The sequence below is a fragment of the Protopterus annectens genome, chromosome 1.part0 (assembly GCF_019279795.1).
Source record: "Protopterus annectens isolate FY-2018-M chromosome 1.part0, PAN1.0, whole genome shotgun sequence".
Taxonomy (NCBI): domain Eukaryota; kingdom Metazoa; phylum Chordata; order Ceratodontiformes; family Protopteridae; genus Protopterus; species Protopterus annectens.
The window spans coordinates 1,415,139,902-1,415,157,825 of NC_056725.1; the positions used below are offsets into that span (position 1 = coordinate 1,415,139,902).

The 17,924-nt window shown below is 37.1% G+C and overlaps 1 protein-coding gene across 3 annotated transcripts in view; it reads left to right on the forward strand.

Annotated features, from left to right (window-relative positions):
* CARD10 (caspase recruitment domain family member 10) overlaps nucleotides 1-17,924 on the forward strand; it is a 738,524-nt gene that overhangs the window by 594,630 nt on the left and 125,970 nt on the right. For all 3 annotated transcript variants that reach the window (XM_044067420.1, XM_044067404.1, XM_044067414.1), the window contains exon 14: nucleotides 8,025-8,205. In XM_044067420.1, the coding sequence (XP_043923355.1) occupies nucleotides 8,025-8,205 (181 nt within the window). The remainder of the gene's footprint in view (nucleotides 1-8,024; nucleotides 8,206-17,924) is intronic.

A 17,924-nucleotide genomic window follows, 5' to 3' on the forward strand; every position in this document is an offset into this window, starting at 1 on the left:
AATGTAAATGTACAAGATCTCATATAATTTGCATAGAAAATAATATAAAATATTTGAAAATATCCTGCAAGCTGAAATTTGAAGCTTGGTCATATGAACTTTGAAGCTTTTTGCATATTGTATGTTATTAGACTCACTAATAGTACCTGAAATAACTTATTTCATAAGTCAGAGCTGAAATTTGAGTGTTATATTGTTGAATCAGTACATCCATTTTGATATAAAGTAAAGTATGGTAGATTTTTTAATATGTTTGAACCTTGGAAGGGAGAATGGGATTTGAATTAAGTACATTATAAATGTTGAATATAACACAGACTACAGTTTTTTGACTCCATAGAAATAGCAAGACATTTTCTTTGAGCTCAGTAATATACATATTTTTGAATTGGTTTAATAAGCTAAAGGAATTTTAAATATTTTGATATTAATCATATTAAGAGTGTTGTATAATTTGTAGATGTAGGCACTTGTAGTTTTAAAATTGTCAGAGTTTTTTTAGATCTATAAAATATGTGTGCATCTTTCAATATGATGAATATATATTTGCATTAATTTTCCTTTCGTATAATAGTTTAGTATAACAAGATTATCTGTCACCCCTGTCACCTGTAAGTTTACAGATATCTTTATCTCTTCAGGTCTCACTTTGTCCTACTGTTTTATTTAGAGATTTAGTTATAATAAAGTTGAATGAGTGAATATTTTAGAATATTTACTGGTTAATTTATATTACTATTACATAAATAGGTATATAGTACACAGTTTGTTGAATTATTTAATATACTGGTGGTTAACAGAAGAGGATTATTAAACTTGTGTGTATTAAAGAGGGAATAGTTTTAAATGGCAAAACATATAACTTAATTAATACCCTCTTATTATTTTAACATATATAATATTGTATTCATTATTTGTAAGTCACAGTAGCTTTTGGCTAGTTTTCTGATGAAATTTTAGGTATTGCTAGATAGAGAGATAGTATAGTAGTTTATTGAATAGGCAGACTAGCAACCTTGGTATCCATGGTAGGTTGTGTTTTGTTAGTAATATACACAGTAAAAGTTGTAGACTTGTTTTTGTTTTTGTTATTTACAAGTTTTAGTAGTTTAGTGTGTAGAAAGGAAGAATTCAAAAACATGTGGAATGGTAAGATAGTATTGGAGGAATGTATTAGAGTCTTATAAACAAATTAATATGGTGGATAAATATCTCATATTATCTTTTAAAATAAATCTTTTCAAATACACAGTATGGATAGTTTCAATCTATTATGTATTAATGTCAATGGAATAAATGATGGCAACAAAAGGAAATCATTAATGAGATAGCTAAAATTAAATACAGGATACATTATATTATTGCAAGAGACTCACTTGATAGATAAATATATATGATATTTAAATAACTTAGGTTACATAATGGTATTATCTGCTTTAACAAAAAAAAAAGGAAATGAACTGCTATACTTTTGAGAAATTCTACTATAACTCCTAAGGTCATGGAATCCATTATTGATCCCAAAGCAATGTATACATTTGTAATAATTAAATATAATGGCAAACTCTGTCATTTGGGATAACCATGAGCAAACTTTGTACATCCATGGTCACCATAATTTGTTGTCTTTTATTCTCCAAAGAACTCATATAATCATATGTTTCAAAAAAATGCAAACTTAATTACCATAAAACCCAAACTATAGTCGGTATCTACATACCCTTAGAACCGATTCTTCACTGGATGTCTAACAATATACCTAATGAAACTGTAATACTAGATGATGTTAATATCAATCACTTCTCTCATCTCTAACTCTCCTATCACCAGTATAAACCTATACGGCTACATCCAACTTATCTATTCTCCCACTCTTCTTCATAAACCCACAAATACCAGTTCTATCCTCGATTGGATTCTGGTCTCCAATCCTTACCTCTATCACCACCCTGAAACCCTACCAGACTCAGTTAGTGACCACTCCCCTATATGTGTCCAAAGATTCTCCCCTCACCTCTCTAGACCTCATAAATTTAAAGAATGCCAAAAGCTAACCAACTTCAACCTTGAGATAGTCAATAATTGTCTCACCGTTATTCATTGGTCAGTCCTTCCTTTCATTCCTACCTCTTGATGAAGCTGTTCTTCAGTTCAACTTCATCTTCCTAAACACACTGAACTTCCTTGCCCCTCCCAGAACTGTCAGAGTCAAATCACGGTGTTCTCCTTGGCTCACCAACTCTACTCGGTCTCTTATCCTAAACAGAGATTCTGCCTGGTAACTCTGGACTAAGACCAAATCTCCCATGCACTACCAAAATATAGGTAACTCCAAAATCTGACCAGAAAACACATAAACATTGATAAAAAGAACTTCTACCACACACCACAAACTACTGAACCCAGAAACCCCCCCCAAAATTCTGGAATTCTGACAACCAAATTCAGTACCCATGGAATCCCTCAACTCCTAACCCCTTCCCCAATAACACACCCCAAGAAACTGCATCCATTTTCAATTCATACTTCATAGATACCATCAGCAAACTTATGTAGACTTCCAACCCATCCAACTCCTCACCTCCCACCACCCCTCTACTACAAGAATGCTCATTCTCACTAAATCTCATTCCAACCAACTCCGTTAAAAATCTTCTTCTCAAACTTAAACCATGTTCCCCATCAGCTGATAGGGTTCCTATTAGCAGAGCGAAAGACTGTAATCGCGAATATGGAAAGAGCGACACATATTACATGAAATACAGAAACGCCGAATGTCTGAAACAGCGAAAATGGAAATGTCGAAGTGCAAAGGTTGGCCCCTTCTGCAGTATAGCTCCATAAGGTAAGTGTGCAATAGATAGGAATTTAGGGTTAGGATGTGGGTTAAGGTAAGTTACTAGATAGGTAATGTATGTAAGATTTAGTGTGGTGTTAGAAGTAGGGTTTTATTTAGTTGTATGTATGTGTATTATTTATTTGTTTTGGGTGTATGCCTGTAGGGGAAGTGTGCGGTAGTTACGAACCTTAGGGTTAGGGAGGGGTTAAGGATAGTGCATAGATAGTTGTGTATGTGGGGTTTAGAGTAGTGTTGGAAGTAGGGTTTTGTTATATGTATGTGTATTTATTTTTTTGGGTGTATGTCTGTAGGGGACTTGTGCGGTAGTTACGGAATTAGGGTTAGGGAGGGGTTAAGGATAGTGCATAGTTAGTTGTGTTTGTGGGGTTTAGTGTAGAGTTAGAAGTAGGGTTTTGGTGCTTTACTTTAGGTTAGAAGTAGGGTTTAGTTAGTGTATGTATGTAGTTTAATTATTTTATTTGGGTAGATAGTATGTAGCGGGTGGTGGGGTTGGCCGACTATGACAGTTCGTTATTTTATTTATTGCTGTTTAGTGCATTCTGGATTTTTGTGGTTCGCATTATAGGTGTCGACGTTTAGGTATTCGATTAAAGGGTTTTTTATTTGCTAATATAGACCCCAGCTGATAACCTGCCATCTGTCTTCCTAAAGGTTGTTGGTAACTCCATAGCATATCCTGTCTCCATCATCATAAATTGCTCAATCAGTGAATCCACTGTCCCTACTCTCTGGGAAAAATTCCATACCACACCTATTCACAAAGGTGGAAATTCGATAGAGCTCTCTAATCATCGACCTATTGCCATACTTTCTCCCTGCTCTAAAATTCTCGAGCACTGTGCCCATAAACAAATCTTGACTTATCTCACTGAAGAAAACCTAATCACCCTTACCCAGCATGACGTCTGCCCCCATCACAGCATCACTACTGCACTTATTTCCTTTACTAACTAAATCTTCCTAGCCAGAGACAATAATAAACTAGTGTCCTACCTCTTTTCAGATCTCTCTAAAGCCCTCAGTACTGTCTCTCACTCCATCCTCCTCTCTAAACTTTATTAACTCAACCTCTCCTCAGCAACTATCTCTTGGTTACTGTTTCTCACTCCATCCTCCTTTCTAAACATTCTTAACTCAGCCTCTCCTCAGCAACTATCTCTTGGTTTAACAGCTACCTCACAGACAGACAGCAATCTGTCAAATGGCTGTTGCTCTATCTTCCTTTCTCCCCATCAAATAGGTGTCCCACAAGGCTCAATTCTTTCTAGGGCCCCTTATTTTTAACCTCTTTACTAACCACCTTTACATATCCTGTCCTCAGTCATCTCTCATACAGTATGCAGATGACTCCACAATCATCTCTGCTGCTGACAACCCCTCTGACCTGGTCATCCTGACACAAGCATGTTTCAACCTCACTGAAACATGGCTAACAACCAACTCATACTCAACCCTAAAAGACAAAACTTCTTCTCTTCGTCCCAAAATCCCTCTACCATATAAAATCCTCACTCTTCATCTCTTTCATAACAACACCACTGTCCTAGCTGAAACCCACACTAAGCTCCCTGGGGCAATCATAGACAACCAACTTAAATTTGACCTCCATGTACTTCACTGTATCAAGAAAACCCACCAAAAGCTAGGCCTACTGTATAGAAACAAAAGCTTCCTTACACCAAACTCCAGGATCTCACTTGCCCAAAAATACCTTCTCCCTAACCTCTTCTACAGCTCACAAATCTTAACTAACTTACAGTCCTCACTACTTTCCAAACTCAAAATCACCTACAACACAGTTGCTAGATTTGCAGCTAATCTGCCTTCAAAACAAACTGCTAATCTGCCTTCAAAACAAACTTCTTTGAATTGTACAGTTGCCCACTGAGTACAATCCTAATGTGTTTTTGTCAGTTTTTTTTGTGTTATTACCTGATTCTATACTTACTACTTAGTTTAAATGTCTCTTTTGCTCATTTCTCGTACTTGTATTGTAATGGACATTTGCTTACTTATTTTATTGTACATATTTTATTGTATTTTACTTCAATCATTCAATTTTTTCTTGCTTAGTTGTACTGTGGAGCTTTTCTCCCCAGGTCTCCTCTGAAAAAGGGTATTTGCTTAGTCAGACTATCCCAATCAACAAATGTCAGATACATAAATAAATAAATAAATAAAATAATACTGTATTTTAAATGAACTGCAGTGTCACTGTTGTTTAAGTGACAATGTGCCTAGCAATGCCTGTGATGATTTCTTTATATAGTTGTTTAGGAGGTGATATGCCTAACAGTGGCTATGGTGCTACTTTTTTATGCTGTTGATGGTCGACAGTTTGGAGTAATGGGCACATAAGTATCTTTAAATGTATTAAAACAGATTGTATTCTTTGATGAATCAAAAAGCTAAATTGTGATATTATTATATCTATATCTGTATACATATTTCCCCACTTTTAGAAAGAAGGGTGCATATTTTTATAGATTCTATTTCTGACCTATTGTCATTCATGGAATAAACAAAAGGAAAGAGATGAAACGGTAATGTGTTTTCATCCTTATTAAACATAAAAATAATTTAAAAATAAGCCGATTCAGAGAAAGCTGCTCACCATTGTAGAGCCATATGGGTACAAGAAGTCATTTTATCCATAAGGATACATGAAGTCATTTTTATGCACCTGGAATGCTTGTGGACTTCAGTCTGGCATTTCTGACCTTAACTCAGTAACTTCATAGATCAAACCATTTGTAGTGTTTGTTTTCTAATGCATCCTGGTTGCCCAGATGGGAGATTTGCCCATTAAAAAGTGAAAGAAGTGCCTTGACAATGAGAAGTGATGCTTGTCCAGAGTGAATAGTTTTACACCCTTAAAAGACAAGTTTCTAGGGTCATTGACAATCAGTCTTGTCAGTCAGTTAAGCTGCTACAGAAGTTTGAGAGAGCTAAGTTGGATACCAGACCTGGGATGTTTGCAGCTATAACCAGGTAACCAGCAATCTCATATTTTGCTAGCCATAGCAGCTCCAATATCTTGTCTACTAAGCTAAGAAGCCATAGAGAGCAAACAAGTCTCCAGACAATTATTTCAGACCTCTTCTGAAAATCTGCTGCTTAGTAAGAAAATGAAATAGCTACAAATTTCTTCACTAAGTGGCAGGGACTAAGCAGCTAACAGTCTTTTTTGTCATGAATGATTAACAAATGAATTTATGACTAACACTAGCATTAACAAATAAATGTCAAACTGTAATTGCCTCCTTATAAATACCGTCATTTAGCTTTAAATCTCTGCAACTGCGCTTGACATGACTATACATAATTTTCAGCTGCATTTTGCAATGGTGCATATAAATGTATTTACTTGACATATTTTGAATCATATGTATTTATTTACTTGACATATTTTGAATCATATGTATTTATTTACTTGACATATTTTTGAAGTCAGAGTACAAAGGTGACTTTATTTCCTCTTATAATGTCTTAGCATGATTTCTATCCAGAAACAGTATGTCATAGTCAGCAGTATTTGGTTTGCTGTATGTCTATAAAACCTAAACTGTGGTGAATGTTGTTTGTAAAGCAAGTTCCACCATTTAGCATCTTTTACTCACTTTCTTATCTATGATGATGGTGGTAATATTCTCGCCTTGTATGGTTTGGTGAAAATAATTGTTTTCAGAGTAATTTACAAGGTGTGTAGAAACAAGTTGTGCAGAACATTGAGATTGATATTGATGCATATTTTGGTGTGGGGACAGAATGTGTATAAAAGCAAATGACTATTAATCAGTCATATTAAAGGTGCACACAGCCAAAATGCGGTTGTTTGTGGTGGCACTGGATGCCGGCTATGGCACAGTAGGAAAAAGTATGAAATAAACCAAGGATAAGCGACCCTACTCTGTGGATGGTGGGAAGAAGCCAGGTGGGAGGCAGATGATAGACAGTGGAATGGTCAAGGGGGGACTGGGGTGGGGAGTAGAGGGTGCCATGGACCTTTTTCCTAGGGTTTAATTTCACTTAAGGTAGGCCCTGAGTATGTGTATAGATATTATATCTGGGTGCTAGATAGGTAAACAGAGGCATTGTGGATAAATGGTGGGGAAACTAACTAAGAACATTTGTCCCAGGCACTAAAATCTGCTATAATATTCATACTGTTAGACTTAAAATTGTAGGCTTCAGGAAACTTGCCTGCATTACCCCCACAGAATGGAATTATTTACTTTGTCAGGTTTGAGAATGGAACTTGGTCTCTGCATATTATTCTTTAAAAAAAAAAACAGAGGTTTTCTCATCAGGCTTGCACATCCAGTATCCAATAATGGTGAATGCTGAATATGATGTGAGTAAACTGTCTCTGATATGTCAGTAAGTCTGACAACATGCTATATACTTTAGGTTATGTTTTATTAAATATTTCAATGTACAACAAACATTAAAAATTAAAAACAAGCAGATTGTCCATTCAATAGTCAAAATATACAAAGAAAACTTACACTTGTTAACAGAGAATAACGGAGCCAAATTAAACAATTTGCAGATGGCAGTTTGTATTTATAGTTCTCTATATTTCAATATAATGCATTTTTGTGACATGCATTTACCAAATATGTTTCTACCTATTTACTTTTACTTAGGAATAGCATGGACGTTCTTGACTTTTGAGTCATGTTTGTTTGCATCTTTGAATTGCCCCAAACATTATCAGTTGCACATTATATTTTATATTTGTAAATTCCACCAGATAGTCTTTGTTAGTATGGGTCAAGAGTGTGCTGTTGTAAGGAATTGTTTTCTCAAGAGAACTGCAACTGTTTTTGAACAATATATAATTTGTAGGAATATTTCCTATATTGTCAGTACACTGACAGTTGTTTACATTTGTACTGGTACACTGACAAAAAACATTAACATTGTCAGCACACTAAAATTATGATACTGCTCTCTCTCTCCCTCTCTCTCTCTTTATATATATATATATATATATATATATATATATATATATATATATATATATATACATATACATATAATATAAATATACATACATGTAACTTATTGTGGTATTTGTCATTCTTGGGTCTTGGGGATTATATCATTTAATGAGTCAAAAGAGAATGATGTACTTATGTTTTTGCATTTTTTTTTTCAGGTCCTTACTTCAAAGCTTTGACTCCCCTTGTATTGCCAGCAGCATCAAGCATAAAAACAGTAATTTGGGAAAAGATATTCAAATAACGGGAGGAAACCAAACAGGCATTTTTGTGAAGTGGGTGAAGGAGGGGTCAAAAGCTGAGAAGATTGGGTTGAAGGAAGGATGCCAACTTCTAAAGGTGAGATTTAAAATGCTGAATGTATGCACACCCTGAGCACTTTATATGCCTAACCACTCACTTGCAGAACAAGGACATGATATAAGCCATGAGTGCTGTGATAACAGAGAGGAGGAAGTAAACTAAAGTCCTGTAGGAAAAAAAAACACTTTGATTGATGAAAAATATAGACATATTGCTAATACTAACATTCATGGTTATTAGCAGTACTATTATTACTGTATTTGTTATTGTTGTTAATGTTTTGCCTGCTGTTGAATGTTGTTTTCATGGTGCCATTCTTACAGTGTATTGATTGCATTTATTAATCCTGAATTATTATATCTCTGTGTATTGATCTTGCTAATCTCCAGACACCTAATGTGCCACAGTGTAGCACAGACACTGAAAAACAGAAAGCGAGAAAGTCATTCAGTTAAGGATTTGTTACCATACAATTGAATAGAGGCCTCCCATCCATCTCCTCACTTAGTATCTGCTTCCAGCTTGCTAAAGGAGTACAGACAAAGAGGTGCCATCACCAAAAACAGACTTCAGAGCTGGATACTATCCCACTCTGGATTCTAAAGTATCAAGAGGTCAGAAAGGTTAATAACAAACACAAGAACTTATTTAAAGCTTAATGTCTGCAGAGAACTAATATTCCCTCTTCTTTCCCAGCCGATATTTTTAGTCAAATAAATAATAAACAGTGGGGAAAAAAAAACAAATGGTGCCAAAGGCTGACAGAAGAAACAAATCAGGTATACACAACTAGAGTCTCTCCGCTACACGGTGACAGAACAAAGAAAATTCTAAAGCCTTCCTTCCTTTTGACAAGAGTAATATACTGAAAAGAATTTTGCACAGTCAAATATTCAATTTTATTCCTTCTGCTTTCTTGGACATCTGTTAACTATGAGCTAACAGCTATTGACAGACTCTGAAAGAACTTTACTGGAGGCCTAATATACTGTTATCCACTCTGAAAAATGAACCAAATACTATAATATTGTATCTTGTTAAATAAGGGCTGGGCCAACCCACAAAGGCAGATTCATTCATGCTGAGGGAAAGGGATGTTTGCCAGCAGTGTATTCAGCAAAGCCCCCCTATAGCTGAATTGGACTTTTGTCAGTAAAGGAGACAGACTTTATGTGCAATGAATTATCTTCAGTTTTCTGGGTTTTCCCAGAGAGTATTTACAGAGCACAGGGTTTCCTTCCAGTACTCATCAAGGATGAAAGACCCTTGAACAAGGAGAATTTGCTAGCAAAGGACTTCTAGACACAGCAAGGACTTTTTGTTGTTGTTGTTGTTGTTTGAACTTTACCATTGTTATTTTGCATACCTAATCAAACTACATGGAACTAATTAATGTAAGTGATTTTTTTTCTGACTTGTTACTGCTGCACACCAATATTTTGTAATTAATGTCTACTCATCATTAAGTTATTAATTTATTTTAATATTGTAATGAATTCTATTTTTTATAGACATGCAGTCTAGTACTTGTGAGCTGTTTTAATTTTTAGCTTGACTGGAACCTAGAAGAACAAGTTTAGAAAGTGGACAAGTAAGTGTTAAGCTAGTTTATTCTCACCCATAGATAGATGACTAGCTTATAAGAGAAAACATCATATTCCAGCCTAATTATTCTGACCTCCATACCTTTGATGTATGTAGTCTAGTACACTATACTAGGACTCATCCTCAAGTTGGGCCTCCAAATTTGCTACAGGGTGATGCTTTTCCTCCTTATCTCAGCCATAAGTGTACTAATACCCCAATGGCAGGGTCTACATGTCAGTGTGCATGTTGTTCCCTGCACAGATTTACCACATGTAGTATGTATATGTACACATCTGTTTTGTACCCACCATCTCCTAGGTGACATTAATGTGCTAAACTCATAGTTGTCCTCAGCAAGGAAAATACTGTTCTGCAGGTAGTCAGTTTTTCCTCCCTCTCATATTTTCCCTGATTTATTAGCTTGGGTCACTGATGATACAGTTGGACACCTTCTGTCTATGCCATGGACTGCCTTTACTTTTTTTCGTTTGAATACTGTCCTTTAGGCAACACTTTCCTGTATCCTATTACATGAGAAAGTAAAATCTGGTATATTTTTATTGTTCATAATTCTAAAACTCCAATACTAAAGAAAATACATGTGATTGGTGGAGATCCATGCAATAACAAGTGTAATCTGACATTTTAATGGCATACATAAGAGCAGTACTCTAACAAGGTATAGCAGTTTACCTCTTCTGCAATCATTTATTTCTGTCCCCAAGTGAATGCTTAGTCTGATGTGCAGTGGTTAATACTGCATAAAATACACAGCAGTTTTGCTTACAGGTAGTACATTTCTGCCTATATCATTAGTAATTCACAAAAATGACAAAAACATATCTGAAGCTTTATGTTAGATGATTAAACCATGTGGATGCTATCTGAAGAACCTGAATTCCACATGTAGTAGGCCAGTCATTCTGTGTCATTACAGTTTTTGACCTGAAGTACATTACATAAGTTAACCCTATTTATTTATTTGTTTACATTCGTTGACCGGGAAAGTCTGATTGGGCAGAGCCTATTTTCAGCAGAGGCATGAGTACAGAAGCGCCATCTCAGTACATTTACATTAATTAGTGAATTTCAGACAGTTCTCAGAAAAACAACAGTTACATTTGTCATAAAAACAGACATTATTACAAGACAGGTATACACAGCAAAGTATTTACATCAACATTTTTTATACAGTTCTTGTAGCTCTAAAATCTCGCAGGAAGTAAATGGATTGATAATGTACAAGGGAAAGCATTGTTGAAAAGAAGTTTAGTGTTTTTTATATTTCATTACAAGGGAAAGAATTGTAAAGAAGTTTAGTGTTTTTATATTTCAGTGAAGAAAGGTTTACAAGGATTTCAAGACACATAATGAAGTAAGTTATAAAACTATAAAATTATGTAGGAAGAGAGATTTTAGTATTGTATAAGTTTGTAAAGAGTTCAAGAGATATAATGAAGTAAGTTATAAAATTATGTAGGGAAAAGATTTTAATATTGCATAGGTTTGCAAAAAGGTAGAGATACAATGAAGCAAGTTATAACATTATATAAGAGGGCAGATGATAGAGCATAAGAGGATAGTGGTAATAGCTTATGGTTTGAGAGCATTGTATAGGATTGGTAATGTTTAGGCTGCCTGTTTCATACTAATGAAACTAGGAGATTTATAACTTAGGTATACAGGGGATGCATGAGAGGGGTAGAGCGGTGGATGGGGGCAGTTAGAAAAAGAGCAAGATGAGAAGTGTTGCTTAAGAGGGGTGAAAAAGAGTATTTATTCAACCCTATATCCAAAACTCATATTGATTGTTAGAGCACATGTAGCACGCTGGTTACATTCTGAAATCAGGAAAAGGAAATTGTGTTTAGTTTCACTCGTATGTCAAACAGATGCATAACACAGAGTATAAGGAATAGGTCTCTGATTCTAATGAACTTGTTATGTGTTCAGTACCTAGATGTTAAGAAAGTCACCTGGAGAAGTAGATTCCGAACAGTAGGGGTCCCAGAACCGATCCCTGTGGAACACCACTGGTTATGGGTCTGCTGGAGGAGGTGGAGTCCCCTATTTTGACCGTATGAGTTCTATCAGTGAGCCACTTTGCAACCCATATGACAATATATGGGTTGATACCCAGCTTGATGAGTTTATCAATGATGCTTGAGTGGGGGATCATGTCAAAGGCCTTGGCTAAGTCTAGGTAGGCTGTATGCCCAGATATGCCTTTATCTAGGCTTTGGTGACTGTCTCGAAGAAGTCCACCAAGTTTAACAGGGATGATTTCCCCTTGACAAAGCCAAACTGGGTGGGTCGAGTGTTTGGAGATTTCCTATATTTTTGTTAATAAGGTCCATGATGATTCATTCCATGGCCTTGCAGATAAGGCTGGTGGTCATGCTAATATGTCTGTAGTTCCCAGGGTCTGTGACTGCACCCCCTTTGTGCAAAGGGATGATGGTAGCTGTTTTCCATTCCGCTGGGATAAAGCCTGTGCTTAGGCTGTGATTGAAAAGCGAGCCAAACTGTGATGCTAATTCCTGTTTTAACACATGTAGAACACAGTGCGGGATGTTGTCTGGTCCCAGAGAGGCTGTGTTTTTTGTCATGTAAAGGGTGTTTTAAGACCTGCTCCTCAGAGATACTCGGTGGTGGACAGGTGTTAGTGATGCTTTGGGGTATATGTGGAGGGGATAGGGGAGTGAAGTTTTCACTGAACCTGTCACCAGCAGGTTTGCTATATCCACAGGTTGTGTATATTTAGCACGCCTAACTATGAGTTCAGAATAAATCTGGGCCTTACCTTTGAGATTACAGATGTAACTAAAGAACATCTTGTGGTTATCCTTAGTTAGGGAAGCTGATTTGGATTCATGGTTAGCTTTGGAGGACTTCACTAGGAGTCGTATTTGCTTGTTTAAGTTGAGGAGAGAGTGTTAGCAGTTTGGAGACCATTCCTTCCTATTCTTCAACAGCAATTTCTTTCTCCTATTGTATAGCCTATTAATGGCATTTGTCCACCAGGTAAGTTTGATTTTCCTTGAAGGTCTTGCTTTAGTTCTATCAGGTACAGCATAGTCAATGCAGTTGTACAGGTGCTCATATAAAGTATTGGTGTATAACTCAACATAGGTGTCTGATCCATCAGTTGAGGAGAGGGACTATGAAGCTGTTTATGCTGTCACGTAAGAGGTTGTAATTGGCCTTGAAGAAGCTTTTTAGTCTAGTTGTTGCTATTGGGGGAGGTCTCGTGTTATAATTACTTCTACTGAGACTGATTGTGGTCAGATCTCACCAGGGATGGCCATACACTGGGGGTGGTGCAACAGTCCCCCCATGTTGGTGAGCACCAGATCCAGGATGTTTGAGCCTCTTGTAGGTGTGCCAACCAGCTGGTCTGGGGAATTGGATTTAACATAGCCCAGGAACCTTTGGGCAAGTGAGTTAGAACATGTATAATTTACCCAGTCAATGGATGGGTAATTAAACTCACCTGAAACCAGGGTGTTTGGTTGTACCTTGATTGACTCAAGTAGATCCAAGTAGGCTGAGTGGATGTCCTGATTCATGGAGGGGGTCCTGTAGCTGGCAATGACCTGAAGAGGGTTTTTAACTACAGTCAATTGCACCTGAAGTAATTTAAGGGAATTGTACTGTTTAACCAGTCTAGAGGTGTATTTATCTTTAATAAATATTAATACACTGCCTCCTTTAATTCTGCTTCAGTTTGTGGTCCGAACATGTAGAAGGAAATGTAACCTGGTATAGCTGGGGTGCTCTCCATAGCCTTAAACCAGGTCTCAATGACTGCACAAATGTCAGCATCTTCTAAGGTGAGGACTGCTTCCAGTGAGTACAGTTTCTGTATTAGACTCCTAGCATTTTGCAACATAACTTTGAGGTTGTTTTTAGAGGGTATTTTTACATCAGGAATTTTGTTCTTGTGACATTGTCTAAAAAAGGCACTATGGGGGTCGCAAGAGCCTTAGCCAGTAAATGAAATCCCAGGGGTGATAGATGAAGACCGTCTCTGGCAAAGCATTGAGGTCTGTCAACAATGTCATCCAAGGATGACAGATACTGGATCCCCTTTGAATGACACCAGAAACTAAGCCAATTGTTGAAGTCAATCATTTTTTGTTTATATTGAGGTATCATCCTAGCCGAAGGTAAAATGTTGCTTAAGGCTAGGGACATACCTCCCTGAGAAACATAATCAGAGAGCTCAGTCATGTCTCTCTTCATATAGTCCAGTGAGGTACGTCTCAAGTCGTTTACCCCAACATGGACTATGACGGAGTCATAACAGTGCCTGTTGCTGATACACTTGAGTGCATGTGTGATGTGGCAGATCCTGGCACCTGACAGACAGCTGACCAACCGTGACTTTTTCCTTATCCATCTGGGTGAGAAGGATATTTGTGTGCCTCACAACTGAGTTATCTATGACTAAGATGTTTATTTTTGTGTTATACCTTAGGGGCTTGATTGTTGAGACACTGGTGTGTAATATATCATCTGTACTATGTTCTGCAGAGGATATATTATGTGGATTGTGCTTGTGTTTGGGATGTCTCTGATGTTTAGGCAAGCTTCTGGTAAGGACCTCTGCCTATGTAGGATTATGTGTTGTTGGTTTGATAGGTGCAGGAGGTGAGACGTGCATGCTGACAAACTGCCTATTATCAGATGAATTGACTGGTGAGCAAGAGAGCCTAGATTCTAGGTTCTTGATGTAGATGCATCTCTCACATAATGAATTTGTGTGGACTAGAAGAAGTGGGTTTTCAGTGTATATGAGGCAATTGCTGCAGGATGCCCATATCTACCAGGCTGGCTAGAGAAACTGTGGGAAATTGTCCATCCATGATTCTAGATAGGTTGATGTGGTCAGAACAGGGAGAGGACAGGAAGGACCAGGTAAAATAGAGGACAGGAGAAATGGGCAAAAAATATGAAGGGCTAGTGGGTAGGATCTGTGTTGGTACCACACCTGTCAGTGAGGGACAATCGCAAGAACTCACCGATGGAGCACCAGCAGAGTACTAAGGGAAAATTTGCAGGCAGTAGTATTTGCATCTATAACCGCCAATGGTGCCCACCATTGCTTGGCAGTGAGAGATGCGCAAACTCACACAAACATGGTGCTTATGTAGCAAATGAGAGCAAACTGATTTAAACAAATTAACCAATAAAAAATCTCAAAACTGAGCCTGTTCCAGCATACTTCAATCAAATGAGTTCTAATTCCACACTGCTGCTACTAGGGTGCAGGGGAACCTTCTTCAACAAAAGATGACCTGGTTTTGTGCTCAAGTTATACAAACAGAACTAAATTCAGCAGGTCTGAATCTAGTCTTTGCTACAGCAATCAAAGTGCAACCATTTCAGAAAAAAACTGTTCAAATAAGCAGTGATATGGCAAAATTGCAGTTCAAAAGTGCAATATACAGTGAAAAATTCTACTTAAGTTTTGCAGAGATCAGCAGATGCCTTGGATTGATCAGATAAATACAGCAGAGCAGTAGCTGGTCGGCAAACTCTGTGAAGCTTTGATAAAACAAGTGCAAAAATGTGCAAACGCTGTTCTTATGTAGCAAACAAGAGCAAATCAATTTAAACAAATTAACCAATGAAAAAGCTCAAAACTGAGCCCTGTTTCAGCAACCTCTAATCAGATGAGTTCTAACTGCACACTCCTACCACTAGGGTACAGGGGAATCCTCTCCAACAAAAGATGATCTGGTTTAATGCTCAAGTTATACAAGCAGAATTAGATTCAGCAGGTAAGAATCTGTTATATGCTACAGCAAAAAAGTGCAAAAGTTTCAGAAAAAAAATAGTTCAAATAAGAAGGCACAATAAACCTTCAACCAGCAACTTCCACCTCAGAAGAGGAGAGGTACCCTCTCCTCCCACAAGAATGTAGACCACAAACCTTCTTAATGTAAAATAACTGGCCTGAAGCCCAATCACTTAAACCAGAACTAAGGCACTTTTAGAATAACAGACACACTAAGCCTTCATCCAGCAATTCCCAAATTAGAAGGATGCACGCTACCTCTCCTGCTACAGGAGTGTAGACTATAAACCTTCTTAATGTAAAACAGCTGACATGAAGTCCAAGTGCTTAAACCAAAACTAAGAGGCTTAGAATAACAGTTACAATTACTAACAACCAGTAATAAATGCAATTGAACATTTTTAAGAACAAGCAGCAAAAGCAAAATAAAGTAATAAAGTAGGAAGAAACACAAATACAGTAAAGGCAGTTGAATAAAGTGCATTTTTTTTTCCTTTTTAAGTTAAGTGGGAAGGGAGGAAACAAAAGATAATTCAAAGTAAATAACTAAGGAGGTGGGCCTTCCTAGCTGAGCTCTCTTTACTCAGTAGAATGAGCTGATGAGATAGGACTGGGAGGAGTGCCCAAAATTAGATTTATAGTAAGGGTTGGTAACTCAAAAGCCAGCAAGTTTAAGAGTACTACAACAGTTGGGTGGGTCGGTGGGAAAAAATAAAATGCAGACAGAGATCAGCAATATTCAGGCAGAGTACAGCAAGCAAATCAACCAAGCACTCCAGCTAAATAGAGATATTTCTAGCGAAATGAAGAATGCTATTTCTAAGCTCCTCCCACTAATTAGCTGATGTTATTCACTGTTTGCAAAGGAATTCTTTGCTAACTTTTCTAAGTGACCCTAGCCAAGACCTCTTAAAACTCCAACAGAACAGAAAACTTAAAACAAAACAAATGTAATACAAGAATAAGATATGAAACAGAAGTAACCAAACCTTAAATGAAAAACTTAAATTCAAAATAAAATGCAGACAGAGATCAGCAATATACAGGCAGAGTACAGCAAGCAACCCAACCAAAAAGGTTCAGATACACACATAAAAATATACTAGTGTTTCTGTGAGAATCTATTTATCTATCTATATAGATAACTTGGTTGGATAGATTAGATAGGAAAACAAGAAGGATGCTTCATGCTCACCAAATGATTTATAAAAATCAGTGCACACCAAGATTATATATTCCCCATTCTGAAAGAGGGATGGGCCTCCTTGAAATTGATTACATGTATAGATCTGCAATTATGAGACTCCACACATATCTGCTGACCTCACAAGTCCCAAATGTAGTGAACGTTTTGAAACATGAGGAGAAAAAATCTAAGATGACTTCCCTGCTTAGGCTAGCAGAAGCATATTGGCATCAAGCAGGAATGGAAATCAAACCACAAGTGGATAAAAACCAGACAGCAACTGAATGTGCCAAAGAACAAAAAAAAAAAAGAATATAAGGTGAAGGATCAGATGAGAAGGCAAGAACTGTGGAAAATGCATAAATATAGTTGCAAATACAGAAAATGTCTGGAAGAACTTCATGTTGATCAGGAACGAATGCAGGAATGGTTAAGGAGAGGTGAATTTAAAACAAGAGATGAAAAGTTAATATTGGTGGCCCAAGATAGTGGGCTACATACATGTTGGTTTACACAGTCCACTGAACACATGGGAGAAACAGACAAATGTAGGTTTTGTAAAACAGAACTGTAAACAGTTACATACATTGTTGCTGGTTGCGACATACTAATGGCAGAAGGACTGTATACTGAAAGCCATAATAATGTTGCAAGACTGTTGCACTGGGGATTGTGCAAACATTATGTTACTGAAGTGGCTGAAAAACACTGGAAACATGAACCACAAAGCATCATAGAAATTGATCTACATCACATGGGATCATCCATTACCAGCATTTCAAAATATAGATTCTAGAAAACTAGATATAGTGGTCCAAGAAAAGAAGATAAAAGTAGCATCGATTATTGAAATTGGCACACCCAGTGACTGCAGTGACTTCTGTACAGAGAGACACCAAGTCATAAAGTATTAGGATTTGCAGACAGAAATGAGAGCAATGCGGAAGAAAGATACCCAGACAGTTCTAATAGTAGTAGGAGCGACGGGTCTTATAAAAAAGAATCTACAATCATATTTTGATATGCTATCAGTGCATGTAACTCGGTACGAATTGCGGAAGGAATCATTACTGGGCACATTACGGGTGCTGCGAAGAGCACTTCTGGCTGACATCACAGATTGAAACAATACTAATTTCATGAACGTTAATCGTACTTTGACTTAGGAATGGGGTCCAT